The sequence below is a fragment of the Macaca nemestrina genome, chromosome 15 (assembly GCF_043159975.1).
Source record: "Macaca nemestrina isolate mMacNem1 chromosome 15, mMacNem.hap1, whole genome shotgun sequence".
In the NCBI taxonomy this organism is placed as follows: domain Eukaryota; kingdom Metazoa; phylum Chordata; class Mammalia; order Primates; family Cercopithecidae; genus Macaca; species Macaca nemestrina.
The window spans coordinates 117774606-117799814 of record NC_092139.1 but is presented as its reverse complement, the minus strand read 5'-3'; the positions used below and the strand labels follow the sequence as shown (position 1 = coordinate 117799814).

General features: G+C 55.3%; 1 protein-coding gene across 5 annotated transcripts in view; it reads left to right on the top strand.

Moving 5' to 3' along the window:
• The window catches only part of LOC105489766 (tubulin tyrosine ligase like 8), a 37856-nt gene extending 13268 nt beyond the window's left edge, over nt 1–24588 (top strand). Inside the window, exons 9-14 of one of the 5 annotated variants that reach the window (XM_024795387.2) lie at nt 248–434; nt 8610–8758; nt 9713–9956; nt 11032–11455; nt 12211–12706; nt 24092–24588. In XM_024795387.2, the coding sequence (XP_024651155.2) occupies nt 248–434; nt 8610–8758; nt 9713–9956; nt 11032–11455; nt 12211–12706; nt 24092–24252 (1661 nt within the window). In that variant the 3' untranslated portion in view covers nt 24253–24588. Of the gene's footprint in view, nt 1–247; nt 435–8609; nt 8759–9712; nt 9957–11031; nt 11456–12210; nt 12707–14389; nt 17955–20547; nt 21025–23202; nt 23289–24091 lie in introns of those variants that run through there. The other 4 variants (XM_011754836.3, XM_071080788.1, XM_011754839.3 and 1 more) reach the window with 4 other exon arrangements.
• The last annotated feature ends 621 nt before the right edge of the window (nt 24589–25209 follow it).

The window sequence follows — 25209 nt, the reverse complement described above, 5'->3', positions numbered from 1 at the left end:
AGGTTGGGACCATTCAGGAGGGAGGAAGTCACCTGCCCAGACACAGGCGTGACATCCAGGGTGGCCGCCCAGACAAGCTTGGTTGGGTATTGGAGTGCCTGTCTGGGGGTCTGGGGTACTTGTTGGGTATTGGGGCACAGAGGGAGTGGAGCGAACTTTGTCCATGGCTTTAGGCCTCACCCCTCGAGGCGGGCAGGGCTGTCCCTGGGTGGGGTTCCCACTCCATGTGCCTGTGTCTGGGTTTCAGATGCCGAAAATGCTGAGGCAAAGCTCAGGGGTCTCCCGGGCCAGCTTGTGGACATCGCGTGCAAGGTGTGCCAGGCCTACCTGGGGCAGCTGGAGCATGAGGACATCGACATGTCGGCGGACGCCGCGGAGGACCTCACCGAGGCCGAGTGGGAGGACCTGACACAGCAGTACTACTCCCTCGTTCAGTAAGACTCGCGCAGGCCCCCAGCACGTGTCGGAGCCGTGAGCGCGGACTGCAGGAGCTTCCGGGGCAGTGCAGCCTCAGGGAATTGGGTCACCTGTCTGGGCATCAGGGTACCTGTGGAGTATTGAGTGTTGGGTTGCCTGTCCTGGCATTGGGACTCCTGTCTGAATGTCTGGGATACTTGCTGGGTACTGGGGTGTCTGTCTGGATCTTGGGGCTTCTGTCTGGGTGCTGAGATGCTTGCTGGGTATTGGGGCACCTGTCTGGATGTCTGGGATGCTTGTTTGGTATTGGGGTGTGTGCCTGGATGTTGGGGTGCCTTACGGGTGTCGGGGTGCTCAGGCCCTCTGTTGCCTGTCCCACCAGGCCCCTGATGACTGTTGAGAGGATGATACCCCCTCAGGGGGCCTTTAGGAAGTAGCATTGTCTTGTGTATCTTCAAAATCCAGAAAGGTATGATGTCATTTGGGCCCCCCACAGCCCGAGACAGGCAGGTGGGGTTTGTCTGTTTCACAGCTGGGACACCTGCCTCACTCTTGTCATTGGTGAGTGACTGGCAGAGGTGTGCCTGGGCCCAGAGCTCCTGGCAGCTGGCGAGTGACTGGCAGAGGTATACCTGGGCCCAGAGCTCCTGGCAGCTGGCGAGTGACTGGCAGAGGGGTGCCTGGGCCCAGAGCTCCTGGCAGCTGGCGAGTGACTGGCAGAGGGGTGCCTGGGCCCAGAGCTCCTGGCAGCTGGCGAGTGACTGGCAGAGGGGTGCCTGGGCCCAGAGCTCCTGGCTCACTGACTCTCATCGTCACCATTCACCGCTCCAGGGGTCCACAGGCTGACCCTGGCCTTCCTGCCCCTGCTGAGGGCCCAGTTCTTCCTGGGGCCAGGGGTTCAGCACTCCCTTGGCAGTGGCCACCAGAGAGAGGAGCTCGGCGGAGGGGGGCCTGGCCCCCCCGGAGCATGAGCAGCTGCCGGCCAATGGGAGAGTCAGGAAAGTGACTTGATTCAGAGGGTCTGCAGCAGCTTCATGCTTCATCCCACGGTGGTGTTGATTCTTTTGTTTCTTTCTTCGTCTTGTATTAATTATTATTTTTTTTTTTTTTGAGACGGAGTCTCGCTCTGTCACCCAGGCTGGAGTGCAGTGGCCGGATCTCAGCTCACTGCAAGCTCCGCCTCCCGGGTTCACGCCATTCTCCGGCCTCAGCCTCCCGAGTAGCTGGGACTACAGGCGCCTGCCACCTCGCCCAGCTAGTTTTTTGTATTTCTTAATAGAGACGGGGTTTCACCGTGTTAGCCAGGATGGTTTCGATCTCCTGACCTTGTGATCCGCCCGTCTCGGCCTCCCAAAGTGCTGGGATTACAGGCTTGAGCCACCACGCCCGGCCTAATTAAGTATTTTTAATTAATCAAGTATTTTTCTTTTCCTTTTATTGAGAGATTACATAACTACAGTTAAGGGCACGCAGTGTATAATCCTATCTGTACATGTGGATGAAATTTTGCTCACGTGTCCACCTGCGTAGCCGTAGTCCACTTGAGACAGAAGACGTTTCCAGTCCCCGGTCAGCTCCTGTTAACCTTTCTCGGGAGAACCCCACAGGGGTCACACCTATTCTGGCTCCTGCAACCATGAACCAGTTTTGTTTTCAGATTTCACATTTGGGGAACAGTCTGTGCTCTCTCGTTTATGACTTCTTTTGCCCAACATGAAATCTGTGAGGTCCATCCACGCTGGCATACGTGAGATCCATGAGGTCCGTCCACGCTGGCATGTTGAGGTCCATGAGGTCCGTCCACGCTGATACACGTGGGGTCTGTGAGGTCCGTCCACGCTGATACACGTGAGGTCTGTGAGGTCCGTCCACGCTGATACATGTGAGGTCTGTGAGGTCCGTCCACGCTGATACACGTGAGGTCTGTGAGGTCCGTTCACGCTGATACACGTGAGGTCTGTGAGGTCCGTTCACACTGATACATGTGGGGGTCTGTGAGGTCCGTCCACGCTGATACACGTGAGGTCTGTGAGGTCCGTCCACACTGGCACACGTGAGGTCTGTGAGGTCCGTCCACACTGATACACGTGAAGTCTGTGAGGTCCGTTCACACTGATACACGTGAGGTCTGTGAGGTCCGTTCACACTGATACATGTGGGGGTCTGTGAGGTCCGTCCACACTGGCACACGTGAGGTCTGTGAGGTCCGTTCACACTGATACATGTGGGGGTCTGTGAGGTCCGTCCACACTGGCACACGTGGGGTCTGTGAGGTCCGTCCACGCTGATACACGTGAGGTCTGTGAGGTCCGTCCACACTGATACATGGGGGTCTGTGAGGTCCGTCCACGCTGGCACACGTGAGGTCTGTGAGGTCCGTTCACACTGATACACGTGAGGTCTGTGAGGTCCGTTCACACTGATACATGGGGGTCTGTGAGGTCCGTCCACACTGGCACACGTGGGGTCTGTGAGGTCCATCCATGCTGATACACGCGGGGTCTGTGAGGTCCGTCCACGCTGATGCACGTGAGGTCTGTGAGGTCCGTCCACACTGATACATGGGGGTCTGTGAGGTCCGTCCACGCTGGCACACGTGAGGTCTGTGAGGTCCGTTCACACTGATACATGTGAGGTCTGTGAGGTCCGTTCACACTGATACATGGGGGTCTGTGAGGTCCGTCCACACTGGCACACGTGGGGTCTGTGAGGTCCATCCATGCTGATACACGCGGGGTCTGTGAGGTCCGTCCACGCTGATGCACGTGAGGTCTGTGAGGTCCGTCCACACTGATACATGGGGGTCTGTGAGGTCCGTCCACGCTGGCACACGTGAGGTCTGTGAGGTCCGTTCACACTGATACACGTGAGGTCTGTGAGGTCCGTTCACACTGATACATGGGGGTCTGTGAGGTCCGTCCACACTGGCACACGTGGGGTCTGTGAGGTCCATCCATGCTGATACACGTGGGGTCTGTGAGGTCCGTCCACGCTGGCACACGTGGGGGTCTGTGAGGTCCGTCCACGCTGATACACGTGAGGTCTGTGAGGTCCGTCCACGCTGATACACGTGAGGTCTGTGAGGTCCGTCCACGCTGGCACATCTATAGTTACGAGTTTTGTTCTTTTTGAAGGTCATGTCTTTTCCTCTTGATGCTTCAGGACATTCCGTCTTTGGTTTTCAGCAGTTTGATTATAACACTTCTACAAGTAGTTGCTTTGTATTTCTCCTGATTGAGGTTTGTGGGGCATTGTGATCTGTGGGTTGGAATTTTTCCTCAGATTTAGAATACTCTAGGCCATTATTTCTTGGCTGTTCCTTCTGCCCTATTCTCTCTCTCTTCTCTTCTTCTGGGGCTCCAGTTACATAAGTGTTAGTGCTGGGATTACAGGCATAAGCCACTGCACCCAGCCTAAATCTGTAATTTAAAAACTTTCTTACAAAGGAGGATCCAAGGCCATAATGGTTTCACTAGTTAATTAAATTTAATTAATTCATTAATTAAAATTGATTCCAATAACACACAAATGCTGTCAAGCAACAGAGAAGGAGAGAACATTTTCTAATCATTTTATGAGGCCAGAAAAGCCTGAGACCAAAACTTGAAAAAGTAAAATAACAAAAAATTATAGGCCAGTATTTCTCATGATTACATATATACAAACTTTAACCAAAATATTATTTAATGAAACCAGTGAAATGTGAATGAAATAATGCATCAGAACCAAATGGGCTTTATTCCAAGAATGCAAGATTGGTTTAACATTAAAAAGTTAATCAGTTAATTTTATTACATTTTCAGAATGGAAAAGAAAAGCTGTAAGATTATCTCAATAGGCAAAAAAAAAAATCACCTCAAGAGGCAAAAATTGATGAAACTTAATACCTGTCCTTGTAAATTTGTTTAGCCAACTTGGAAATGAAAAAAACTCTTCTTTTTTTTGAGATAGGGTCTCACTCTATCCACCTAGGCTGGAGTGCAGTGGCACAATCACAGCTCACTGCAACCTCAAACTCCTGGGCTCAAGCAATCTTTCCAACTCAGCTTCTCAAGTAGCTGGGACTCCACACACAGGCCACAATACTGGCTAATTTTTAAATTTTTTTTATAGAGACAGGGTCTTGCTATATTGCCCAGGCTTGTCTTGAACTCCTGGCCTCAAGCAATCCTGCTTTGGCCTCCCAAAGTGCTAGGATTACAGGCGTGTCTGACTACACACAGCCAGATCTCTTCATTTGAAAGTTTAAGAGTCCAACAGCTAATATATTTCTTAGTGGTTATATACTATTGAGAGTGTTCTCCTTGAAATCAGAATGAGACAAAGTTGCTCACCATCAGACTTCTGTTCAGCATAGACTGAATGGTCTGACTAGTTTAATAGTACAGGAAAAAAAAAAGTAAGGCATAAAGATCAGAAAGGAAGAAATAAAATTCTTATTTGTAGATGGTATGATTGCTCATATAGAAAATTTAATATTTAAATAATTTAAATAAATGGTAATGTGTTAAAATTAAGTGAAATCAGCAAGGCCACTGGGTACAAAGTTAATATACGAGACTCCATCATATTTCTATGTTCTAGCAACAAACTGTGAAATGAAATTCTAAAAACACAATACACTAACATCAAATAACAAACCTCTAGAAATAAATATAGCAAAATACATTCAAGACCCTAAATTGAAAGTTATGAAGTTAAAGTGACAGTAAATACCTAATAAACGTGTGTGTGTGTGTGTGTGTGTATAACATGTTAATGACTTAGAAGACTTAATAGTGTAGACATGTTTGCTTTTCTCAGACTAATCAATAGAGTCAATGTAATCCCAGCCAGAATCCCGAGAGGTATTTCTTTTGCAGGGCGGGGAGGGGGCAGGAGGAATTAATGAACTGATTTATATAGAAATATGAATGATTTAAGAAAAGCCAAAACAGACTTGATAAAGAAAACCAAAATCAGAGGACTTGTGCTCCAAATTTCAAGACTTACTCTAGATTTACAACAGCGAAGATGTGACATTGGGATAGGTTCAGTGTAACAGAATAGAGTCTAAAGATAGATCCTCCCATCTGTGATCGCTGCATTTGAGATCATTAGGGAAAGGTTGGTCTTTTCACTAAATGGTGCTCCAGCAATGGTCAGCCATATGAAAAAAATGTACCTTGAATTCTGCTTCACAAATACACAAAAATTAGTTTGATATATCATTTGATACGTGAAAGGCTTTTAAAAATGGGAACGCATTGGGCCAGGCGCTGTGGCTCACGCCTGTAATCCCAGCACTTTGGGAGGCAGAGGTGGGCAGATCACAAGGTCAGGAGTTCAAGACCAGCCTGGCCAATATGGTGAAAACGGTCTCTACTAAAAACACAAAAATTAGCTGGGTGTGGTGGCGGGTGCCTGTAGTCCCAGCTACTCAGGAGGCTGAGGCAGAAGAATCTCTTGAACCCGGGAGGCAGAGAGGTTGCAGTGAGCTGAGATGGTGTCACTGTACTCCAGCCTGGGGCAACAGAGTGAGACTCTGTCTCAAAAAAAAAAAAAAAAAAAAAAGAGTAAAAACTGACATCACCAAGTGTTTGCCAATGTGTGGAGCAGCTGGAACTCTAGACATGGCTAGGGGAGTGTAAATTGGCACAACCCATTTAGAAAAGTCTTTGACAGTTTCTTATCTGTTTAGGCATCTGCATATCCAATGACCGAGATAATCCATTCCGAGGTATTTATGCAGGAGAAATGGAAACGTGTCCTCAGAAGGACTTCATTCCTGATGGCCCAAATCTGGAAACTGCCAAACTGTGTTCAAGGAGGAGGGGCTGAGCCACGTTACAGCGTGGATGACTCTCACAGTCCTGTCGAAAGAAGCCAGACACAGGCAGGGCGCGGCAGCTCACGCCTGTAATCCCAGCACTCTAGGAGGCTGAGGCAGGGGGAATCACCTGAGGTCAGGAGTTCAAGACCAGACTGGCCAAAATGGTGATATCCGCCTCTACTAAAAATACAAAATTTAGCCGAGCATGGTGGCTCATGCCTGTAATCGCAGCTGCTTGGGAGGCTGAGGCAGGAGAATTGCTTTAATTGGGAGTTGGAGGTTGCAGTGAGCTGAGATCATGCCACTGCACTCAAGCCTGGGTGACAGAGCGAGACTCCGTCTAAAAAAAAAAAAAACAAAAAAAGAAAAGAAAAGAAAGAGGCCAGACACAAAGGAGCACAAATTGTGTGGTTTCATTGACAGTTCAGGAGCAGGCCAGCCCCGTCTGCAGTGATAGCCTGGTAACTGGTCTCTTTGCCTGTTGAGAAGCCGAGGCGTTCGTGTCTCGATCCGGGTGGCGTGCACACGAGCGCACATGGACGTACACACTGTGCAACTTGACTTTTTCGAGTATGGGAGGGTGCACCCCACTGCGTTTTCTTAGACCTGAATTAAAAGGAAGACCCAGGGGTGACCACCAGGTGGCAGCATCGGACCCCCGCAGGTCCCTGTGGCTGACTCATCCCAAACCACGTCAGGTGCGTGCAGGGGAGCTTCCCAGCTGCTGCCGGAGGGGATCTCTCTGGGAGTCCCCGGTGCCTCCGCCCGTCAGTCTCACCTACTGGGCTCAGCTGGGATCCCTGGCAGGTGTGCCCTGGGGTCAGGACCCAGAGAACCCTGGCTGTGGCCCCTGCTCGCCGTCAGCATCTGGAGGCCCGTGCTTGTTCTCTGACGAGTTTGGGGTGTGCATCTCATGGTTCCTGGACCTTGCCAGCTCCTGTGCGATGCTCCGCTGGGCTCCTGAGTGGCTCTGTCCCTCACTGCTCACAGCCTTCTCCCCACAAAGCAGGGGCAACACAGTGGTGCGTGCACTTGTGGGGAGGGTGGTCCTGCCCAGATACCACCTCCCAATGTGAGGGCAGGCTCGGGGCTGGGCTGTGCTGGGAGGCTGTGAGGGATTCCTTCCCACAGCTCATCCTCCTGAGTGAGTCGCTGTAGCCCCGTGTCACTGGGAGCTTGCTGGTATCCTGGGCGGCCTTGGCTGTGACCAGCATGGTGGATGTCATGGGTGACCCACCCTGTTTAGACCTCAATAGTTTGGGGCTGGCCTGTGCCGCACAGACAGGGATGTTTCAGGGGTGGGGGGAGCTGGTTGCATCCGGTTTGCTCCAAGTCCTCATCACAGTCCTGTTGCCATCCTGGGGTCAGGAGTGTGCGGTGCTCACCACGGAGGAGACGTGGCAGTCAGTGAGAGCCGGGAGGTGCCCCTGCCTGAGATCACCTTCAGTCCTTCCCCGGGAGGGGCTTGTCACCACAGGGGCTCTCACTCAAGCCCCCCCCCGGCCACAGCTCCACAGTGGTGGGGCCCCTCCCCTGTTGTCAGGGACACCCCAGCCTTACTTCTCCCTTCAAGCTGCCCCCAGCAGGTGGGAATGGAACCCTGATGTCCTGTGTCCTCAGGGGCTTTGCCTCCCCACCCCAGCCCAGCCTGGCTGCGAGAGTCATGGCTGGTGTCCTCAGAGCCCTGCTGGTCCCCCCTCCTGCACCAAGGCCACCTTGTTAGGATGTCGTGGGGTCCACACTGGGTCTTCACAGCCCTGAGTTTGCCCATGCAGGATGGGTCCAACAGGCCCTGGGGCAGCTGCTGGTACTGGCATGGCTTCCCCCCCACCATCCGGGCAGCAGGAGTGCACCCCCGAGCTCTAAAAGCCATTCAAACAGCTCTAGTGCACCCCCGAGTTATAAAAGCCACTCAAGCAGCTCTAGTGCACCCCAAATTCTAAAAGCCACTCAAACAGCTCTAGTGCACCCCCGAGCTCTAAAAGTCACTCAAACAGCTCTAGTGCACCCTTGAGTTCTAAAAGCCACCTGGGAATGGCTGCATCCGCCCCCGGCCTGTGTCTCCCACGTTTCCACCATAGCTACGCCTCCCGCCCCGTGCCTCCCACCGTTTCCACCCAGGCAGGGTGCTGCTTGGGGCCTGTGGCTGGCTCCAACCCACACACTGGGGTCCCCAGTGTCTTAACACAGCCCTTGTCTGGAGCAGCCTCACAGGGCTGTGTTTTCAGGTGTCCATACTGTTGGCAGAACTTCCTGGGCCGACCTGCAGCCCTTTCCCGCCAGGTCAGCTACAGACCATCCTAGAGCAGAGTGCTGCTTGGTGGGTGGGGCGGGACCCAGGCCTCCAAGTCTCATGCACTTTCTGGATCTTGCTTTGTAGTGGCGATGCTTTCATCTCCGATTCAAGAAATTACTTTCCTCAGTGCCAGGCTCTGCTGAATCAAATCACATCCGTGAACCCTCAGACGGACATCGACGGGTTCCGGAACATCTGGATTATAAAGCCTGCGGCCAAGTCTCGGGGCCGAGGTGAGTCCCCTGGTGTAGGCGCTCCCTGCACCTTGTTCATCACGTTCATCTGGGCGGGATAAGTCCCCTGGTGCGGGCGCTCCCTGCACCAAGTTCATAGCCACCAACGCCTGCACTTGATGCCAGGGGCCGTGAGTGAGAGGCAGGCTCAGGCCCACAGCGCCACAGGGAAGGAAGGGTGGGAGCAGAACGCAGAGGCAGGCGTGGAGGTCAGGACTCTGGCCCTGGGGCAGACCTGGAGGCGTCTTCACAGCATGTGTTCCAATCACAAGGCTGAATCTGGGTTGACGGGTTAATCAGGATTTCCTCCTCTGTATTCACAAACTGGTCTACGCTCTTCTTTTTATTATTTTTATTATTATTATTTTTTTGAAACTGAGTCTCGCTCTGTCGTCCAGGCTGGAGTGCAGTGGCATGATCTCGGCTCACTGCAGCCTCCACCTTCCAGGTTTAAGCGATTCTCCTGCCTCAGCCTCCTGAGTAGCTGGGACTACAGGTGCCCACCACACCCGGCTCAGTTTTTGTATTTTTAGTAGAGATAGAGTTTCACCATGTTGGCCAGGCTGGTCTTGAACTCCTGACCTCAAGTGATTCACCTGCCTCAGCTTCCCAAAGTGCTGGGATTACAGGCTTGAGCCACCACGCCCATCCTGCTGGCTCCCTTTTAAAAGTATCTCTGTCCCTGCCCCTTCACTGATCTCTGTGTCCCCTCTGGAGTCCAGAGGCTGGTTCTGTTGGGGGAGAGCCTGGGGGAGACTGGCACTGGCTTCAGCCTCATCCATGAGCGCTAAGCCTTCCCTGTCCCCGGTCCCCCCACCAGCAATGCTGCCTGCTGGCCCTGGACAAAGCCAGTGCAGGTCTCAGGGCCAAGCTGCGACCCTGCCCCAGGGCTCAGGAGCTCGGTCCCGCTGCACAGGGGCTGGGCATGCTGGGTTGAGCGGTGGCCTCTTGCAGACATAGTGTGCATGGACCGTGTGGAAGAGATCCTGGAGCTGGCGGCTACAGACCACCCTCTTCCCAGGGACAACAAGTGGGTGGTCCAGAAGTACATCGAGACGCCACTGCTCATCTATGACACCAAGTTCGACATCAGACAGTGGTTCCTCGTCACGGACTGGAACCCCCTGACCATCTGGTTCTACAAGGAGAGTTACCTGCGGTTCTCAACACAGCGCTTCTCCCTGGACAAGCTGGACAGGTCAGTGCGGTGGGTGAGCTGGACGCCTCAGGCCAGGGAACAGGCTGCTGCCCACCTGCCTGGGGCAGCCGCAGTGAGAAGCATCACGGGCAGGACCCCCTCACTGCCACCTGCCACCACGAGAGGCACAGATGGGGGGAAACTGAGGCTTGGGAGGCTGATGACCTCCCCCAGGGACAGGCCCAGGCCCACTGACCTTCAAAGCCAGCACCCTACACCCCACACTCTGTATCATTTCTGGAAAATCTTAAAAGGCACCATTTTGCCTGTGCCCGGGGGATCGGAATGGAGTGGGCAGCACCTGGGCCCCGGTTCAGGGGCGGTGGCGTGTGGGGCGCCTGGTGGAGGCGAGTGTGCTGCCCGGGGTGGATGGACCCGCGCCTCACCCGGGACCCCTCGTGGGCAGGATGGCGAGAGCCTGTGGAGTCCTCAGAAATGTGCTGCCCGCACGGTGAGGCCTGCCAGCCTCTGTCTGTGCCAAGCCTTCCTCTGACCATTCTGTGGTTCTCCCTTGGTGTGAGGTGCTGGGGGGCCTGATGGCTGGGCAGGCAGGGGGTCTGCTTTTCAAGAGAGTGAGGATCCAGGGAGGCCCGAGAGTCACGTAACAGAGACCTTGCAGGGGAGTTAGCTCTGGCCCAGGCGAGGGGCTGCGGTCATGCCTGGTGGGTCATGCTCGAAGTCACACCCAGAAGAGGCCTGGGAGGAGCCGGCTAGGTGCTTTGAACCTCACCTGCTCGCTGCCTCTGGTCAAGTGGGCCTGGAGGGGGTCCAGGAACTCACTGTGCAAAGGCAGCTCCCAGGCAGTGAGAAGCCAGGGCCCCCTTCCAGCACCCGTTTCTGGGCCTCCAGCCATGAGCTGTGCGCCTGGCCAATCCCATGACCAATCTGAGCCCTGTTTCTCCATCTGGGACAGTAACACTCATCCCAACTAGGCCCCTCCAGCAAAGGGTGGGAGTCCTCGGGGGCAGGGTTCTCTAGAGCCAGCTAGGTGGACGCAGCATGGCTGGGAGGACCGGCCTTGGGTGCCCTCCTGGGCCGGCGGAGGCTGAGCACCTGCCCCTTGTCCCCCCCACAGTGCCATCCACCTGTGCAACAACGCAGTCCAGAAGCACCTGAAGAATGACGTGGGCCGCAGCCCCCTGCTGCCCGCACACAACATGTGGACCAGCGCCAAGTTCCAGGAGTACCTGCAGCGCCAGGGCCGTGGTGCCGTGTGGGGCAGTGTCATCTACCCGTCCATGAAGAAGGCCATCATCCACGCCATGAAGGTGGCCCAGGACCACGTGGAGCCTCGCAAGAACAGCTTTGAGCTCTACGGGGCCGACTTCGTCCTTGGAAGGGACTTCAGGCCCTGGCTGATCGAGATCAACTCCAGCCCCACCATGCACCCGTCCACACCGGTCACGGCCCAGCTGTGTGCACAGGTGCAGGAGGACACCATCAAGGTGGCCGTGGACCGCAGCTGTGACATCGGCAACTTTGAGCTCCTGTGGAGGCAGGTGAGCCACGTCCGCCCCTGCCCGGGCGGTGGGCGCCATCCCCTGGGGGTTTGGTGGCTGCCCGCCATGCGGATGCTTTGCCACCTGGTCGCTGGGCGAGGGTGGAGCTGCAGGCCGCCAGCGCCGCGGGGTCCGTGGAGGACGCCAATCCTGCTCTGTGACCACGCTCGGTCCCGCCAAGGGTCCAGGCCTGTCCTGCTCTCCCATGGGGCTCAGTGTCGCGTCGGCACCGGGGAAGGGGCTACTCCAGGTGTCCAGGCGAGCGGGGTGGCTCAGGCTCAGTGCCTCCGTCCTGTTCCCCGTCTCACCCAGCCCTGACTGGTTAGAGGTGGGGGGCTCCATGCCTGCAGCCTCCAGGCCCCCTGTGCTGCTCCTTTGCTTTGGCCTGCAGTGCCTCCTCTACTCCGAGGATCTTCCGGGGGCCTCCCTGTGCCTGCAGATGTGCTGGAGCCATTGGGAAGCATGGCCAGTGCCTCTCTCTTGAGGCCTCTTTGTGGCTAAACTCAGGAAAAGAGCAGCCCAGTTCCTGGGTGTGGGCCCCCCAGGCTGACCCCCAAGCCTCAGGAAGCCTTGGCTCCCCGTGGGTTCTCCAGAGCCTGGGAGCCTCCTGGTGGTCTGCATGGGACCCCAGGTGTTCACTCCTGAGTCAGGTGGGGGTCTGTGCCCCAACCAGCCCCTCCTGTGCAGACCCCTCCTGCGTGGACCCCACCATCCCAGCCACAGCCCAGCACCCACCACCTGTTCCTTCCCCACAGCCTGTGGTCGAGCTGCCCCCATTCAGCGGGTCCGACCTCTGCGTGGCAGGCGTCAGTGTGAGGAGAGCCAGGAGGCAAGTGCTGCCTGCCTGCAACCTCAAGGCTTCGGCCTTGCCGTTGGACACGCAGCCACTGGAGGCACAGGGCCCCTCGGCCATGTCCGACCCTGCCCAGGGATCCCCACGACCAGCTCTCCAGCGAGACTTGGGACTGAAGGAAGAGAAGGGGCACCCCCTGGCCTTGCTGGCACCCTTAAGGGGGCTGCCCGAGAGCAGTGGCACCCCGCAGCCTATCCGCACCAAGGCTGCTGGGAAGGTGGAGCTCCCGGCCTGCCCCTGTCGCCATGTGGACAGTCAGGCCCCAAACACCGATGTCCCCGAAGCCCAGCCCAGCAAACACTGGGATCCAAACCAGCTAAATGCACACCCCCCGGCACCTGTGCCGCAGAACCTGAAGACAGTGGAGGGTGCCCTGCGTCCGCCGCCCGGAGGCAAAGGTAACCTGCGCCGCTCGCGGTGCGCTGTGGGGTTGGGGGCCGTCTACTCCATCCCCAGCCCTCGCCAGCAGCCGCTGCATCCTCCAGAGCAGGGCACAGGGCAGGCTTCGGTGCGGGGTCCCGGGGTGTCCCCGACAGAGGTGCCGGCGGGAACCGGGGAGCGGGGTTGGGGCACCTGTCCCAGCCCGGCACGGGGGTCTCGGCGTGGGGGGAGTGGGAGTGCCGGCCGGGTGGATAGTGGGGTCCCCTCTGTAGAACCCAGCGGGTGATGCCGTTGTCTCCACACCTCTGGGGTGTGGTGCGGGTCAGGAGGATTTGAGTTAGGACCTTGAACAGCTCCATGAACAGCCCCAAACTCCCCGGCTGAGTGAGGCGGCAAAAGTGACTGCCGGGCTCTTGCGTGTGGTTTTCTGAAGGCTCTGAGGGGCTGAGATGACAGGTCTGAGCCACCACGCCTGGTCCCCATCGGGCTCTTCTGAGCCTCGGCTAAACATTCAGACTTCAAGGGCTGCCACAGGCTGCTCCTGGCCTCAGAGTCGCTGAGAAGGACGTGGGGCAGGGACACGGCGGCCAGCAGGGCAGCATCGCCCGCTCCTCCCACACGGGGGTCTTTATGACGGCGTGATGGGGGTCTTTAGTGGTGTGATGGGGTGGTCTTTTTTTTTTTTGAGACGGAGTCTCGCTCTGTCGCCCAGGCTGGGGTGCCGTGGCGCGATCTCGGCTCACTGAAAGCTCCGCCTCCCAGGTTCACGCCGTTCTCCTGCCTCAGCCTCCCGAGTAGCTGAGACTACAGGCACCTGCCACCTCGCCCGGCTAGTTTTTTGTGTTTTTAGTAGAGACGGGGTTTCACCGTGTTAGCCAGGATGGCCTCGATCTCCTGACCTCGTGATCCGCCCGCCTCAGCCTCCCAAAGTGTTGGGATTACAGGCTTGAGCCACCGCGCCTGGCAATGGGGGGGTCTTTAGGTGGCGTGATGGGGGTCTTTACAAGGGTGTGATGTGGGTCTTCAGGACGGCATGGGGGGGTCTTTAGGAGGGTGTGGTGGGGGCCTTTAGGCGGCGCGATGGGGGTCTTCAGGACGGTGTGATGAGGGTCTTTACGAGGGTGTGATGAGGATCTTTATGAGGACGTGGTGGGGATCTTCAGGACCGTGTGGTGGGGGTCTTTAGGCGGCGCGATGGGGGTCTTTACAAAGGCGTGATGGGGGTCTTTAGGACTGTGTGATGAGGATCTTTACAAGGGCATGATGGGGGTCTTCAGGGCAGTGTGATGAGGGTCTTTACGATGGCGTGGGGGGGTCTTTAGGACGGCATGATGGGGGTCTTTACAAGGGCATGATGGGGGTCTTTACAAGGGCATGATGGGGGTCTTTACAAGGGCATGATGGGGGTCTTTACCATGGCGTGCAGGTGTTGCCGCCTCCCTGATTCCCACTGAGATTCATGGGCTGGGACCACTCACGGAGATGCCTCTTGCCCCAGAGGAGGTGAAGTTCCTCCTGCAGCAGCCCCATGGCTACGGCCCGCAGGGCACACGCCCAGGTGTGGGGATCACTCAGGAAGGCCCGTGACGTGGCCCCAGACACCAGTGACCTCCCCAGTCCCCACGTGGTCTGCCCGCCACAGGGCAGTTTTGCCGTAAGCAATGTCGCCGACCAAAGGAGTTTATGTTCCCCTTTACCAGGTCACCAGCGGGAGGCAGCTGGAGGCTTAGCCCAGTGCCGGATTCTCATGCTGAAGAGGAAAGATCTCCTCTGCCTTTGATCCTCACATACCAGCCGTGCCACCAGGGTTCTCCCTCCAGACCCTTCTGCCCGGTGCTGCGAGTTCACTGGGCAGATTGCCTGCCTTCGGAGTCCCCACAGATGACTGTTGATTCAACCTGGCGTTTTGACACCACCTTACAGAGGCCTCTCTCTTTCCAGATCTGTGACATTTCCTCACCACCCACCAGCTGCTTCCAAAGCCGACACCACGTGTCGGAGGCGCCTCTCACTCGCGGGTGCTGGCGTCCGTGCGTGAGTCGGGTTCCTGCTGTGGTTGCCATGCATGGCAAGCAACTCCAACCCGTGCGTACGAGCGTTTCCCGGTCAGGCGAGGGCACGGCTGGGAGTAGCTGGGCTTGCTTCCAGACTCCTGGCTGGGCTCAGGCCGGCTCCACGTGCCCCTCGGCCTTACGCTAGTGGCTACCTGGGGTGTGTTTGTTCCGTGACAGTCAGGCAACCGCACCGGTGCACTCAGAGCCTGTGCTGCAAAATGCCTGTGGTGACAGGGTCACCTGGCCTCGTCCGGCCAGCAGGACAGGAAGTGCACGCTGCCCTTGGAGCTTGTCGGCTTAAGAACAGCAAACTGCTGGGATCACCTTGAATCTGCAGATCTTGGGAAGAACAGACATCTTTTTTTTTTTTTTTAGACAGAGTCTCACTCTGTTGCCCAGGCTGGAGTGCAATGGCACGATCTTGGCTGACTGCAACCTCCACATCCCGTATTCAAGCGATTCCCCTGCCTCAGCCTCCTGAGTAGCTGGGACCACAGGCGCCTGCCACCATGCCCAGTTAAAATTTTGTATTTTTAGTAGAGACAGGGTTTCACCATGTTGGCCAGGGTGGTCACAAACTCCTGAGCTCAGGTGATCCACCTGCCTTGGCCTCCCAAAGTGCTGGGATTAAAGGCATGAGCCACTGCGCCCGGCAGATCTGTTTTTTTTTTTTTTTTTTTGAGATGGAGTCCCGCTCTATTGCCCAGGCTGGAGTGCAGTGGCACAATCTCAGCTCACTGCAACCTCCGCCTCCTGGGTTCAAGTGATTCTCCTGCCTCAGCCTCCTGAGTAGCTGGGATTACAGGCCTGTGCCACCACACCCAGTTAATTTTTTTTGTATTTTTAGTAGAGATGGGGTTTCACCATATTGGTCAGGTTAATCTCGAACTCAGACCCTCTGCTCTGAGATGCAGCGGCTGTGCAGAGTGGCCGGTGTACTTCCGTGTCTGACCCTCCGCTCTGAGGTGCAGTGGCTGTGCAGAGTGGCCGGTGTATTTCCGTGACTGACCCTCCGCTCTGAGGTGCAGTGGCTGTATAGTGTGACAGGTGTGCACCCTTTGTTGGTGAAGAGCAGTACTGCATTGCACACATGTGCCAGAGCCTGCCTGGTCCTCTGCTGACAGACAGCTGCCTTGCTTCCAGTGTAGGACTGTGATAAATGAAGTTGCTCTGATCATCCCGTGCCGGCCGTTACGGGGACGTGTGCTTTTGTCTGTCTCGGCCATGTGTCCAAGAGTTTCACCACTAGGTCATGAAGGATGCTTGGGTTTTGCTTTAGAAGAAACTTCCAGTTTCCAATGTGGTTGTGATGTTTTGCACTCCCACCCACCACATGAGAGTCCTGGTTGCCCCACATCCTTGCCAACACTGGGTATTGTCAGGCTCTGTTTTTAGCCAGTCTGGTAGGTGTACAGGTATCTCATCGTGGTTTTAACTCTTGTTTTTCAGGTGACCAGCCGTGCTAAGCACTTTGTTCATTAGCCATGCAGATATTTTGCTTTGCAAAATGTCTTACTAAGTCTTTTTACTGTTGTAAAATTAGGTTGCTTGTCTTTGGTTGGTTACTAACAGTGGCTTTTATATATTCTTTATATTTATTTATTTATTTATTTATTTATTTTTGAGACAGAGTCTGACTCTGTTGCCCAGGCTGGAGTGCAATGGCGCGATCTCGGCTCACTGCACCCTCTGCCTCCGGGATTCTAAGTGATTCTCCTGCCTCAGCCTCCTGAGCAGCTGGAATTACAGGCATGCACCACCATGCCCAGCTAATTTTGCATTTTTAGTAGAGACGGGATTTCACCATGTTGGGCAGGCTGGTCTTGAACTCCCGACCTCAGGTGCTGGGATTATAGCCCTGAGCCCCTGCGCCAGGCCTCTTCTGTGTATTTATTTGTCAGATATGCACAATGGAACTGTTTCCTCCCAGGTTGTGGTTTGCCTTTTTGCTTTCTTAGTGATTCTTTTATTTTTGGAGTTTTTGCTAATTTTTTTTTCCTGTGGGTGCCCTGTAGGTGTATTTATTTGTGGATTACATGAGATAGGATGATGCAGACATGCATTGTGTAATAATCGCTCAGGGTAAACAGGGTGTCCAGCCTCTCAGGTGTTTAGATGCTCTTATGTGATTCCTTCTACAAGCTTTGTGGTTTTGACTTTCACATTTTGGTCAATGATGCATCTTGAGTGAATTTTTGTGTATGGTGTTGTAAAAGCCAGTGATACAAATGGGCTCATTCTTGTCCTACACAACTAATTCAGAATCAAGGGGCAAGGAAAAAAAATACTCAGAACATAACCTGGCACCTACTCCAAAAATTAAACTTTTCATGAGCCCAGCACCTAAAACAGCCCATGTAATCCAAAGACAGTTTTATCTGTGAGCTGCTGAAACAACCTGCTGGGACTCTGAAAGTACTTTCACCCACGCCATCGTTCACCAGTCAGAGCCCCACAAGTCTCCTGGTGCTTACTGGTCTTTCTAGTGAGCTTGCTTGTGAAACATCACAGAGCATTTCTCTAAGAAAACTCCCAACCTTCTCTTGGTTCTTCAGACATAGTGAGATCACCCCGTCTGTGTGTATGCCCTGAATTGCATTCTTGCTTCCTAAATAAAATGTTAAATTTAGATTTTCTTGTGGCGGTCCAGTTGTTCCAGCGCCATCATCAAAAAGACCATCCTTCCTCCCACTGAATTACTTTGGCATCTTCGTCAAAAACAGACTGTCTTGAAGGAATTCTGGATTATTTATGCTGTTTCAACAATCTATTTACCTATCCTTATATCAATACCACACTGTCTTTGAAGTTTTCAAATATGACAGTGGGCCGGGTGTGGTGGCTCACACCTGCAACCCCAGCACTTTGGGAGGCCGAGTGGCAGGCACCTGTAATCCCAGCTACTGAGGAGGCTGAGGCAGGAGAGTTGCTTGAACCCAGGAAGCAGAGGTTGCAGTGAGCTGAGATTGCGCCATTGCACTCCAGCCTGAGTGACAGAGACTCCACCTCAAAAACAAAACACAAAACAAAACCAAACATGAGAGTGTACATTTTCCAACTTTGTTTCTTCTTCAAAGTTGTGTTGGCTACTCTATGTCATTTGAATGGTTTTGTTGTTGCTGTTGTTGTTGTCTGTCTGTTTGTTTGTTTTGAGACAGAATCTCACATAGTCGCTGGGGCTGGAGTGCAGTGACGTGATCTCAGCTCACTGCAACCTCCGCCTCCTGAGTTCAAGTGATTCTCCTGCCCCAGCCTCCCAAGTGGCTGGGATTACAGGCACCCACCACCACACCCGGCTAAATTTTTGCATTTTTAGTAGAGATGGGGTTTCACTATGTTGGCCAGGCTGGTCTCGAACTCCTGACCTTGTGATCTGCCTGCCTCGGCCTCCAAAAGTGCTGGGATTACAGGCGTGAGCCACTGCACCTGGCCTGAATTTTCATGTTAAGTATTTATTTATTTATTTTGAGACAGACTCTCTCTTTGTTGCCAGACTGGAGTGCAGTGGTGCGATCTTGGCTCACTGCAAGCTCCGCCTCCCAGGTTCAAGCGATTCTCCTGCCTCAGCCTCCTGAGTAGCTGGGATGACAGGCACGCGCCACCACGCCCAGCTAATTTTTCTGTATTTTTAGTAGAGACAGGGTTTCACCACGTTGGCCAGGATGGTCTCGATCTCCTGACCTTGTGATCCACCCGCCTCGGCCTCCTAAAGTGTTGGGATTACAGTCATGAGCCACTGCGTCCAGTCTCGTGTTAAGTTTTAAAAAGACCTGCTGGGATGTTTATTGAGATTGCATTAAATCTATAGATCGTTTTGGGGAGAATTGATATCCTACAATATTGAGGTTTCTGATCCCTGCACGTGATGTATCTCAACATTTATTTAGGTATTTTTCAGTTTCTCCAAGCAATATTATTGCATAGTTTTCATTATATTTATTCCTAGGTATTTGATGGATTTTTGATACTTTTGTAAGTATATTTTACAAATACATTTTGATGCTTTTATTAATAGTATTTGAAATTTTATTTTTCCACTTGTTTGTTGCTAAAATGTGGGAAATGCAATGGCTTTTGTACATGGACACTGTGTCCCAGCGTGTTGGTAAATTCACCTCTTGGTTCTGGCAATTTGTAGATGCCTCTGGGTTTTCTACAAAGTCACATCACCTGCAAACAAATTCCATTTCACTTCTTCCCTTATGATCTTTATGCCTTTTGTGTCTTATACTTGCTGCTCCACACCTGCATGGACCTGCAGTGGTAAGAGGGGGCAGGAGTCTATTAACTGCGACAGGGGATGCCAGGCCTTCATCAGTGCACGTCGTCAGGTGCAGGAGTGCACGTCAGATGGAGGACTGCGCGTCGTTAGATGGTTGTCAGTTGCTTTAGGAGGTTAATTTTTGTAAATGTTTCTTGGTGCAAATAATGTGCGGTTCTGAGACTGTTCAGCATCACGAGTTGGACCAGATTTGTTTACTGTGTTGTTGACATATTTCATTTTCTTCGTCTGCTTATCAGTTACTAAGCAAAGTATGATAAGAATCTTGGAGATGCATATAATTCTGTCAGTCCTTGCTTTAGAGTTTTCAGATTGTTACTCATTTTATTTTGATGAGGATTTGCCTGGTATGTTTTTTCTTTCATCATTATATAAGCTTATGTTTTACATATTCCTCTGCATAAAATTCCAGACTGCCAATGTTTAATCTTTTAACCAGTGCACGTAACATTTACGTTTAAGGTAACTGTGTACATGGATTCTGTGGTGACTGATTCTGCTTAAGAAATCACTGCAAAGCAGAGCTGCTGACAAAGCAAACACTTACCCTCCACGTTTTCTGTGGCTCAGGAATCCGAGAAGGGCTCATTGGCATGGTGCTGCTTCAGGGATGCTCCTGAGGCTCAGTTCCAGTGTCAACTGAGGCAGCCTCATCTGAAGGTTTGCCTGGGGCTGGGGACCCACCTCCCTGATGGTGCACCCCCCATCAGTCCCTCCCACGTGCACCTTCCACAGGGCTGCTTGAGTGTCCTCACAACATGGCAGCTGGCTTCCTCCAGTGAGTGATTCAAGAGAGACCACTAGAGTCATGAGGTCTTTATGACCTCACCTGAGACATCACGTACCCCTGCTGCTCCTATGTTCTACTGGCCACGTGCTCCAAGCCTGATCCAGACAGGAGGGGAGCACACATGCATGAGTGCCTGGGGATGAGGATCACTGCGGGCTGCCTTGGAGCCTGATGACCACAGTATCTAGCATCTGATTTCATTTAACTTTTGTTGATCTCATCTATTCTATGTTCCTTTTTCTCTCTGTTCTTGCCTTAGTTTTCAATGATGCTTCTTCTCTCATTTTGGTTTTTCCTTCTTCTGGTTTGGAGGTTACAGACTCTGTTTCTAGTGTTTTACTAACTGCCTACAAATGACTCATTGCACGCTTAACTTACCAAAATCTAAAGTGAAGGAAGTGACACTTATACCCACCTGACAATACATCGACTTTGAAGCCTGGAAAATGTGAAGTCCCTGCTCCCTTCTGACTTACTGCTATTGCTGTCAGGCTGTTTAATAATGTTTTTAACAGTCTACTGGGCGTCATTATCATCATCGCTTGCACAGTCACTGGTTTTTAGATTTACTACATACATTCCTCTTTGCCCTTCACTCTTCCTGAGTCTCAGACTTCCAGCCATGTTCATTCTGAACCACTTTCATTCTGCTCAAGACAGTGTCCCTTAGGGAGGCGCCAGTGGTGGGACACTCGGATGAGTTTTTGGTCTGTCAATATCTTTTCCACACAGGTTCATGACAGAGTCAGATTCTCCGTGGCAGGAGTCCAGGTTGCAGCCACTCTCCCACCAAACACTGAATATGTCTTTCCACTGTCTTGTTTTTGCTGTGGCTCTCGGAAAATCGGCAGAGTCAGCCATCACTCTCCAAGGGGAGCTGTCGGTTCTACCTACCAGCTTTTAAGACTGTTTTAATACGATATCTGAGTATTCAATTTGATTTTTACTTATTCGATCTGGAATTTGAATGTCTTTGATGTGTGCGCTGGTGTCATTATTCAATTATGGACTCTCTCAGCCATTTTGTCTTTAAATATTGCCTCCACCCCGTTCTGTCTCCTTCCCTTTGGAACACAAACTAAATGTTTGCTAAGCCTTCTCTCTCTCTCCTGGTATCTTTTAATCTCCCACTTCTTTGATTTATTTAGCTGCCTGTGCTGCATTCTAAAAATGTCTCCTCACCTGTCTTCCAGCTCATTTAAGGATGCTATCAACCCATTCAAGTTTAATTTCTTAAAGTTTTCATTTTTAGAAGTTCTACTTTTTAATAAAATTATTTGACCTTTTTACTTTTTCTTTCTCTTTTTTTTTTTTTTTTTTGAGACAGGATCTCACTCTGTCACCCAGGCTGAAGTGCAGTGGTGCAGTCACAGCCTCCAACTGTCACCCAGGCTGGAGTGCAGTGGTGCAGTCACAGCCTCCAACTGCAGCCTCCAACTCTTGGGCTCACGCTATCCTCCCACTTCAGCCTCCTGAGGAGCTGGGACCACAGGTGTGCACCACGCCCAGCTGTTTTTGATTCATCCTGGCACCCAAATGTTGGGGCTGCCACATTGTTGGGGGCATGGGGTGTCTTCTGTCGCCACACTCCAGGACCCAGAGCTCCAGGTGGCCCTGGTGGTGAAGCCTCCGAGTGAGGAGCTTCGGGGCCGGGTACCTTTCAGAGCGCCCTCTCCTTGGCTCACTCACCTTCCCTGGCCTGGACCTGGTCCACCCTTACCTGGTTGCCTGCTGCTTTTGCTTGCTTTTGTGACGCTTTTCCAATCTTATGCGCCTATTTGGTGGTTTTCCCTGGAAGGGCTGGTCTGGGTCCCAGACTGACTCCCTGGTACTGAGTGTACCCCATGAGCTTTAGTGGCTCCCCAGAGCCTGCTGACGCCCCGCAGTGAGTCTCACCCCAGCCCCGGCCTCCATACAGGGTTGGGGCCCAGGCCTTGGGCCTCCCCTCCCTCAGCAGGGTCCAGGCCCCACACCAGCTCTCGGCTAGCTCATGCACGCTCCATTAATCACGCACAGACACACGGAGAGCTGCAGACACCATGTCCCCTCTTCCTTGGCTTAGGGCGGGCCCAGCCTCTGCCCGGACTCACTGGACACACACTTTCTGGGCACCCCGGTGGCTCCTATCAGGCCCTGGGTGCCTGGGGGACAAGGCCCTGCCCCACAGTGCTGACTGGCCTGCTGGGCCACCCTTGCAGACTTGACCTCCCAGTCCTGTGCCTGGCCTCTCTGCGTCTCTCCGCTGGGATGAGAGCCCCGGGGAGTGGGAGCTGCTCCCACCTCGTTCTTCCTGCGGCTCATGCCCTGCTTGTGCCATGCGGGTCCTGGCCTGTCCCGTGGGCCAGGCTGTCCCAGCCCTTCCGAGGTTCCTGGAAACCAAGGACTGCTTTGCACAGGCACTGGGGGCTCCCCCCACCCAGACCCCCGGGAAGAGTGACTCAGCCTGGGGCCCGGAGTTTGCTGTTGGCGGTGGGTGCCCCAGCAGGGTGGTGCCTGCACTTCTGGGCTGGGCTGTGGCTGCTTGGGAACCTTTAGCCCCGGAGGCTGGGAAAATCGGGGAGTCCCCCCTTCACCCCACATCCCTACCCCATCCTGAGACTCCTTCTCTCCCTCCCCCACCAGCTATAGCTGCAGCAAACATGCAGGCTGGCCTTACCCTAGCCCTTCCTGGCCTGGGAAACCTGAAGTTTGACTCACCGGCCCTAGTACATGGGGGACGAGGCTTGGCACCGGCTCACCCCACTGAGAAGGGCTGGCCAGAGCCATGGGACAGCCCCAGGGCAAGGGCAGCGGCTGGAGGCGAGTGAGAGCCAGGCCAAGGCCCCAGCCTCTTGGGTGAAAGGGACGCATGGTGGTCACGCCTGCCAGCCTTGCCTGTCCTGTGACGCTCCAAGGAACTGTGTGAAAGTCCTTGAAAAGCAGCAGCTCCCATGCAGGGGGTGGCCTCGCTGAGTGGCCAGCCCCGCAGTGGATGGCACCTACCTGCTCTCGCCCATCATGGCTGCCACCTCTGAGTCCATGCAGGAGGGGGCACGGACTGCAGCCACCTGCCAGACCACGGGCACTGCATGGGATGGCTGGCCTGGGGCGTGCTCCCTCCAGCAGCTCCTGGCATCAGAACAGCCCATGGGTCCTAGTGAGGTCTGACCACAGGTTGTGGGCAGCAGGTCTTCTAGCTCCACTGGGAGCCCCAGCCCAGGTCCACTTCGAAGGTGCCAGCGTGACCAGATGGCCTGCACCCAGTGCAGCCTCTCGTGGGGACAGGGCTCGGTGGCTCCTGGAGCACCCCTAGTCTTAACACTCCCACCTCCCTCCTGAGCCCTCCAGCCGCTGATCCATCCTGGGACTCTGGGGCTGACCCAGCACGCTGCTGGCCCTTGTCTGCAGGCATCGCCCTGTGCCCACCACCCACGTGGTCCCGGCCCAGTGGGGACAGGTCCTCAGCACCAGGCGTCTGAGCCTGAGCCCAGGCACAGCAGAGCAGGAGGAGTTGGGGCGGCGGCTGATCTTCTCCAAATGCCCTGGTGGGTTGGGTCCTTCTAGGCACGACTCGCCTGGAAGAGGCTGATGAGCTAGAGGCAGAGCTGGACTGCCCCTCTGGGGTGGGGGCCCGGGCAGAGGAGTGTTACAGAGGGTGAGGGGGGTGGAGAAGGGTACCATCCATCCGCAGAGCCTTCATCCCAGAGGCATGACGCCCCACTCCCGCCCCCCGGCCCGCGTTTGAGTGGAGGTCTTGGTTATCCAAAAGCTGGGGGAAGCATGTGGGCTCCATGTAGGAGCGAGTTGGGAGCCATCTGGGGCTGGACTCTCCGCCTGGGCTGGTCTTGCAGGTGACGAGGGTGGCCCTGGGGGGCCTGCGGGGGGGCGTGGCCTTGAGGGGCGTGGGCGTCGCCTGTTGGTGGGTGTGGATTGAGGGAGGGCTGGGCGCGGTCTGGGGGCCTGGGGACGAGGTCAAGGGGCGCTAGGCGCAATCAGGGGGCCTGGGGCGCAGTCGGGGATGGGCTGGGGTAAGAGAGCACAGGGGCGAGATTTGAGGGGTCTGTGGGCTCAGGGTCTGTGGACGCAGTCCAGGGTTCCCGGGGCGTGTGGGACGGTCAGGGGACTGGAGGAGCGGTGGTGGGGGTGCGGGGCCTGGGGACGCTGGTGGAGGAAGGCGCTGTTGCGGGTAGGGGGTCCCGGCGCGCGCCGGGCGGGCGGGTGCTGTCGGGGTGGAGGGAGGCGCGGCCGGGGGGATGTGGGGCCGGCGCACTTGGTCTCAGCGCCCCTCCCTCCCCAGGGCTGCCGAGGGACCCCCGAGGGCTGCCCTGCCTGGTGTGCCGCGGGCTGCTGCCGCCCGCCTGGCCCTGCAAGCGCTGCCGCTCGTTCCGCGCCGCGGTCCTGCAGGGCGCGTCCTTCGTGCCGCTCGGCGGGCGGAGCTGCAGCCCGCGGACCCCGTGAGTCGGGACCGGCGCGGGGACCAGGACAACGACCCGGAGCCACGCGCGTCTTTGTGGAAACCTGCGCGGAGCTGAGGCCGAGAACACAGCGCTGTTGTGGAGAACCCGCGTCCTCGCCGTGTTTTTCTTGGGAGCCCCGCGCCCAGCACCCCCGCGCCCCTCCGGCCCCTCGGAGCCCTCTGGGGAAAGCTCCAGCCCGGATCCCAGGCAGACGCTAGTTCGTTCCTTCCCGCGTTCGTCCGACGAGTCTCGGCGCCGCCCAGGGTCTCCGCACCCCGTTTCCTCCCACCTGGTGCCCAGCGCGGGCGCGGAGGGAGCCCTCGGGGTTGGACCCTCAGAGCCCTTCGCCGTTGGGCTTCCGGGCGCACGGATGGTCAGTGGGCCATGTGGCCGTGCTGCCCTGGGGACCTAGACTTGCAAGGACCCCATCCCCACCCCAGGCCTCGTCCAGCTGCGGTGGGTGATCTCGGTGGCTGGGGCCTGCCCAGGAGTCGGTGGCCTGGCTCTTCATGGATACTGAGCAGGGCCAATCCCCCAGCCCTCAGAGACAGGGCGGGGAGCCCCCTGACCTCAGACTGGAGAGGGTGGCCGTGGGCCTGGGGCAGAGGGCAGAGGCTGGCCCCACTGTCCTTCCCTGGGCCTTGGGACCAGCGCCAGCCACATCCCGTGGGCCGTCCCCACAGGAGGTCACCGACTACTGGCCACCTGCAGCCCCTGCCTGCGTCATGGCACGCTGGGATGGTGCCTTCAGGTGATGGGTGTGTCATGGTGGGGGCCTGTCCCAGAGAGACCTGGAGAGAGGTTTGGGTGTGAGTGGGCCCACGGGGAAGGGACATTTGTCCTTTCTCAACGATCCTGCTGGTCGTGGCCATGGACATCGTCTGGGACACCCTTGCCACAGCACAGCAGCCCCCATTGTCCCCTGGTATAAGGAGGGCTGGAGGCCAGGCTGAGGGGC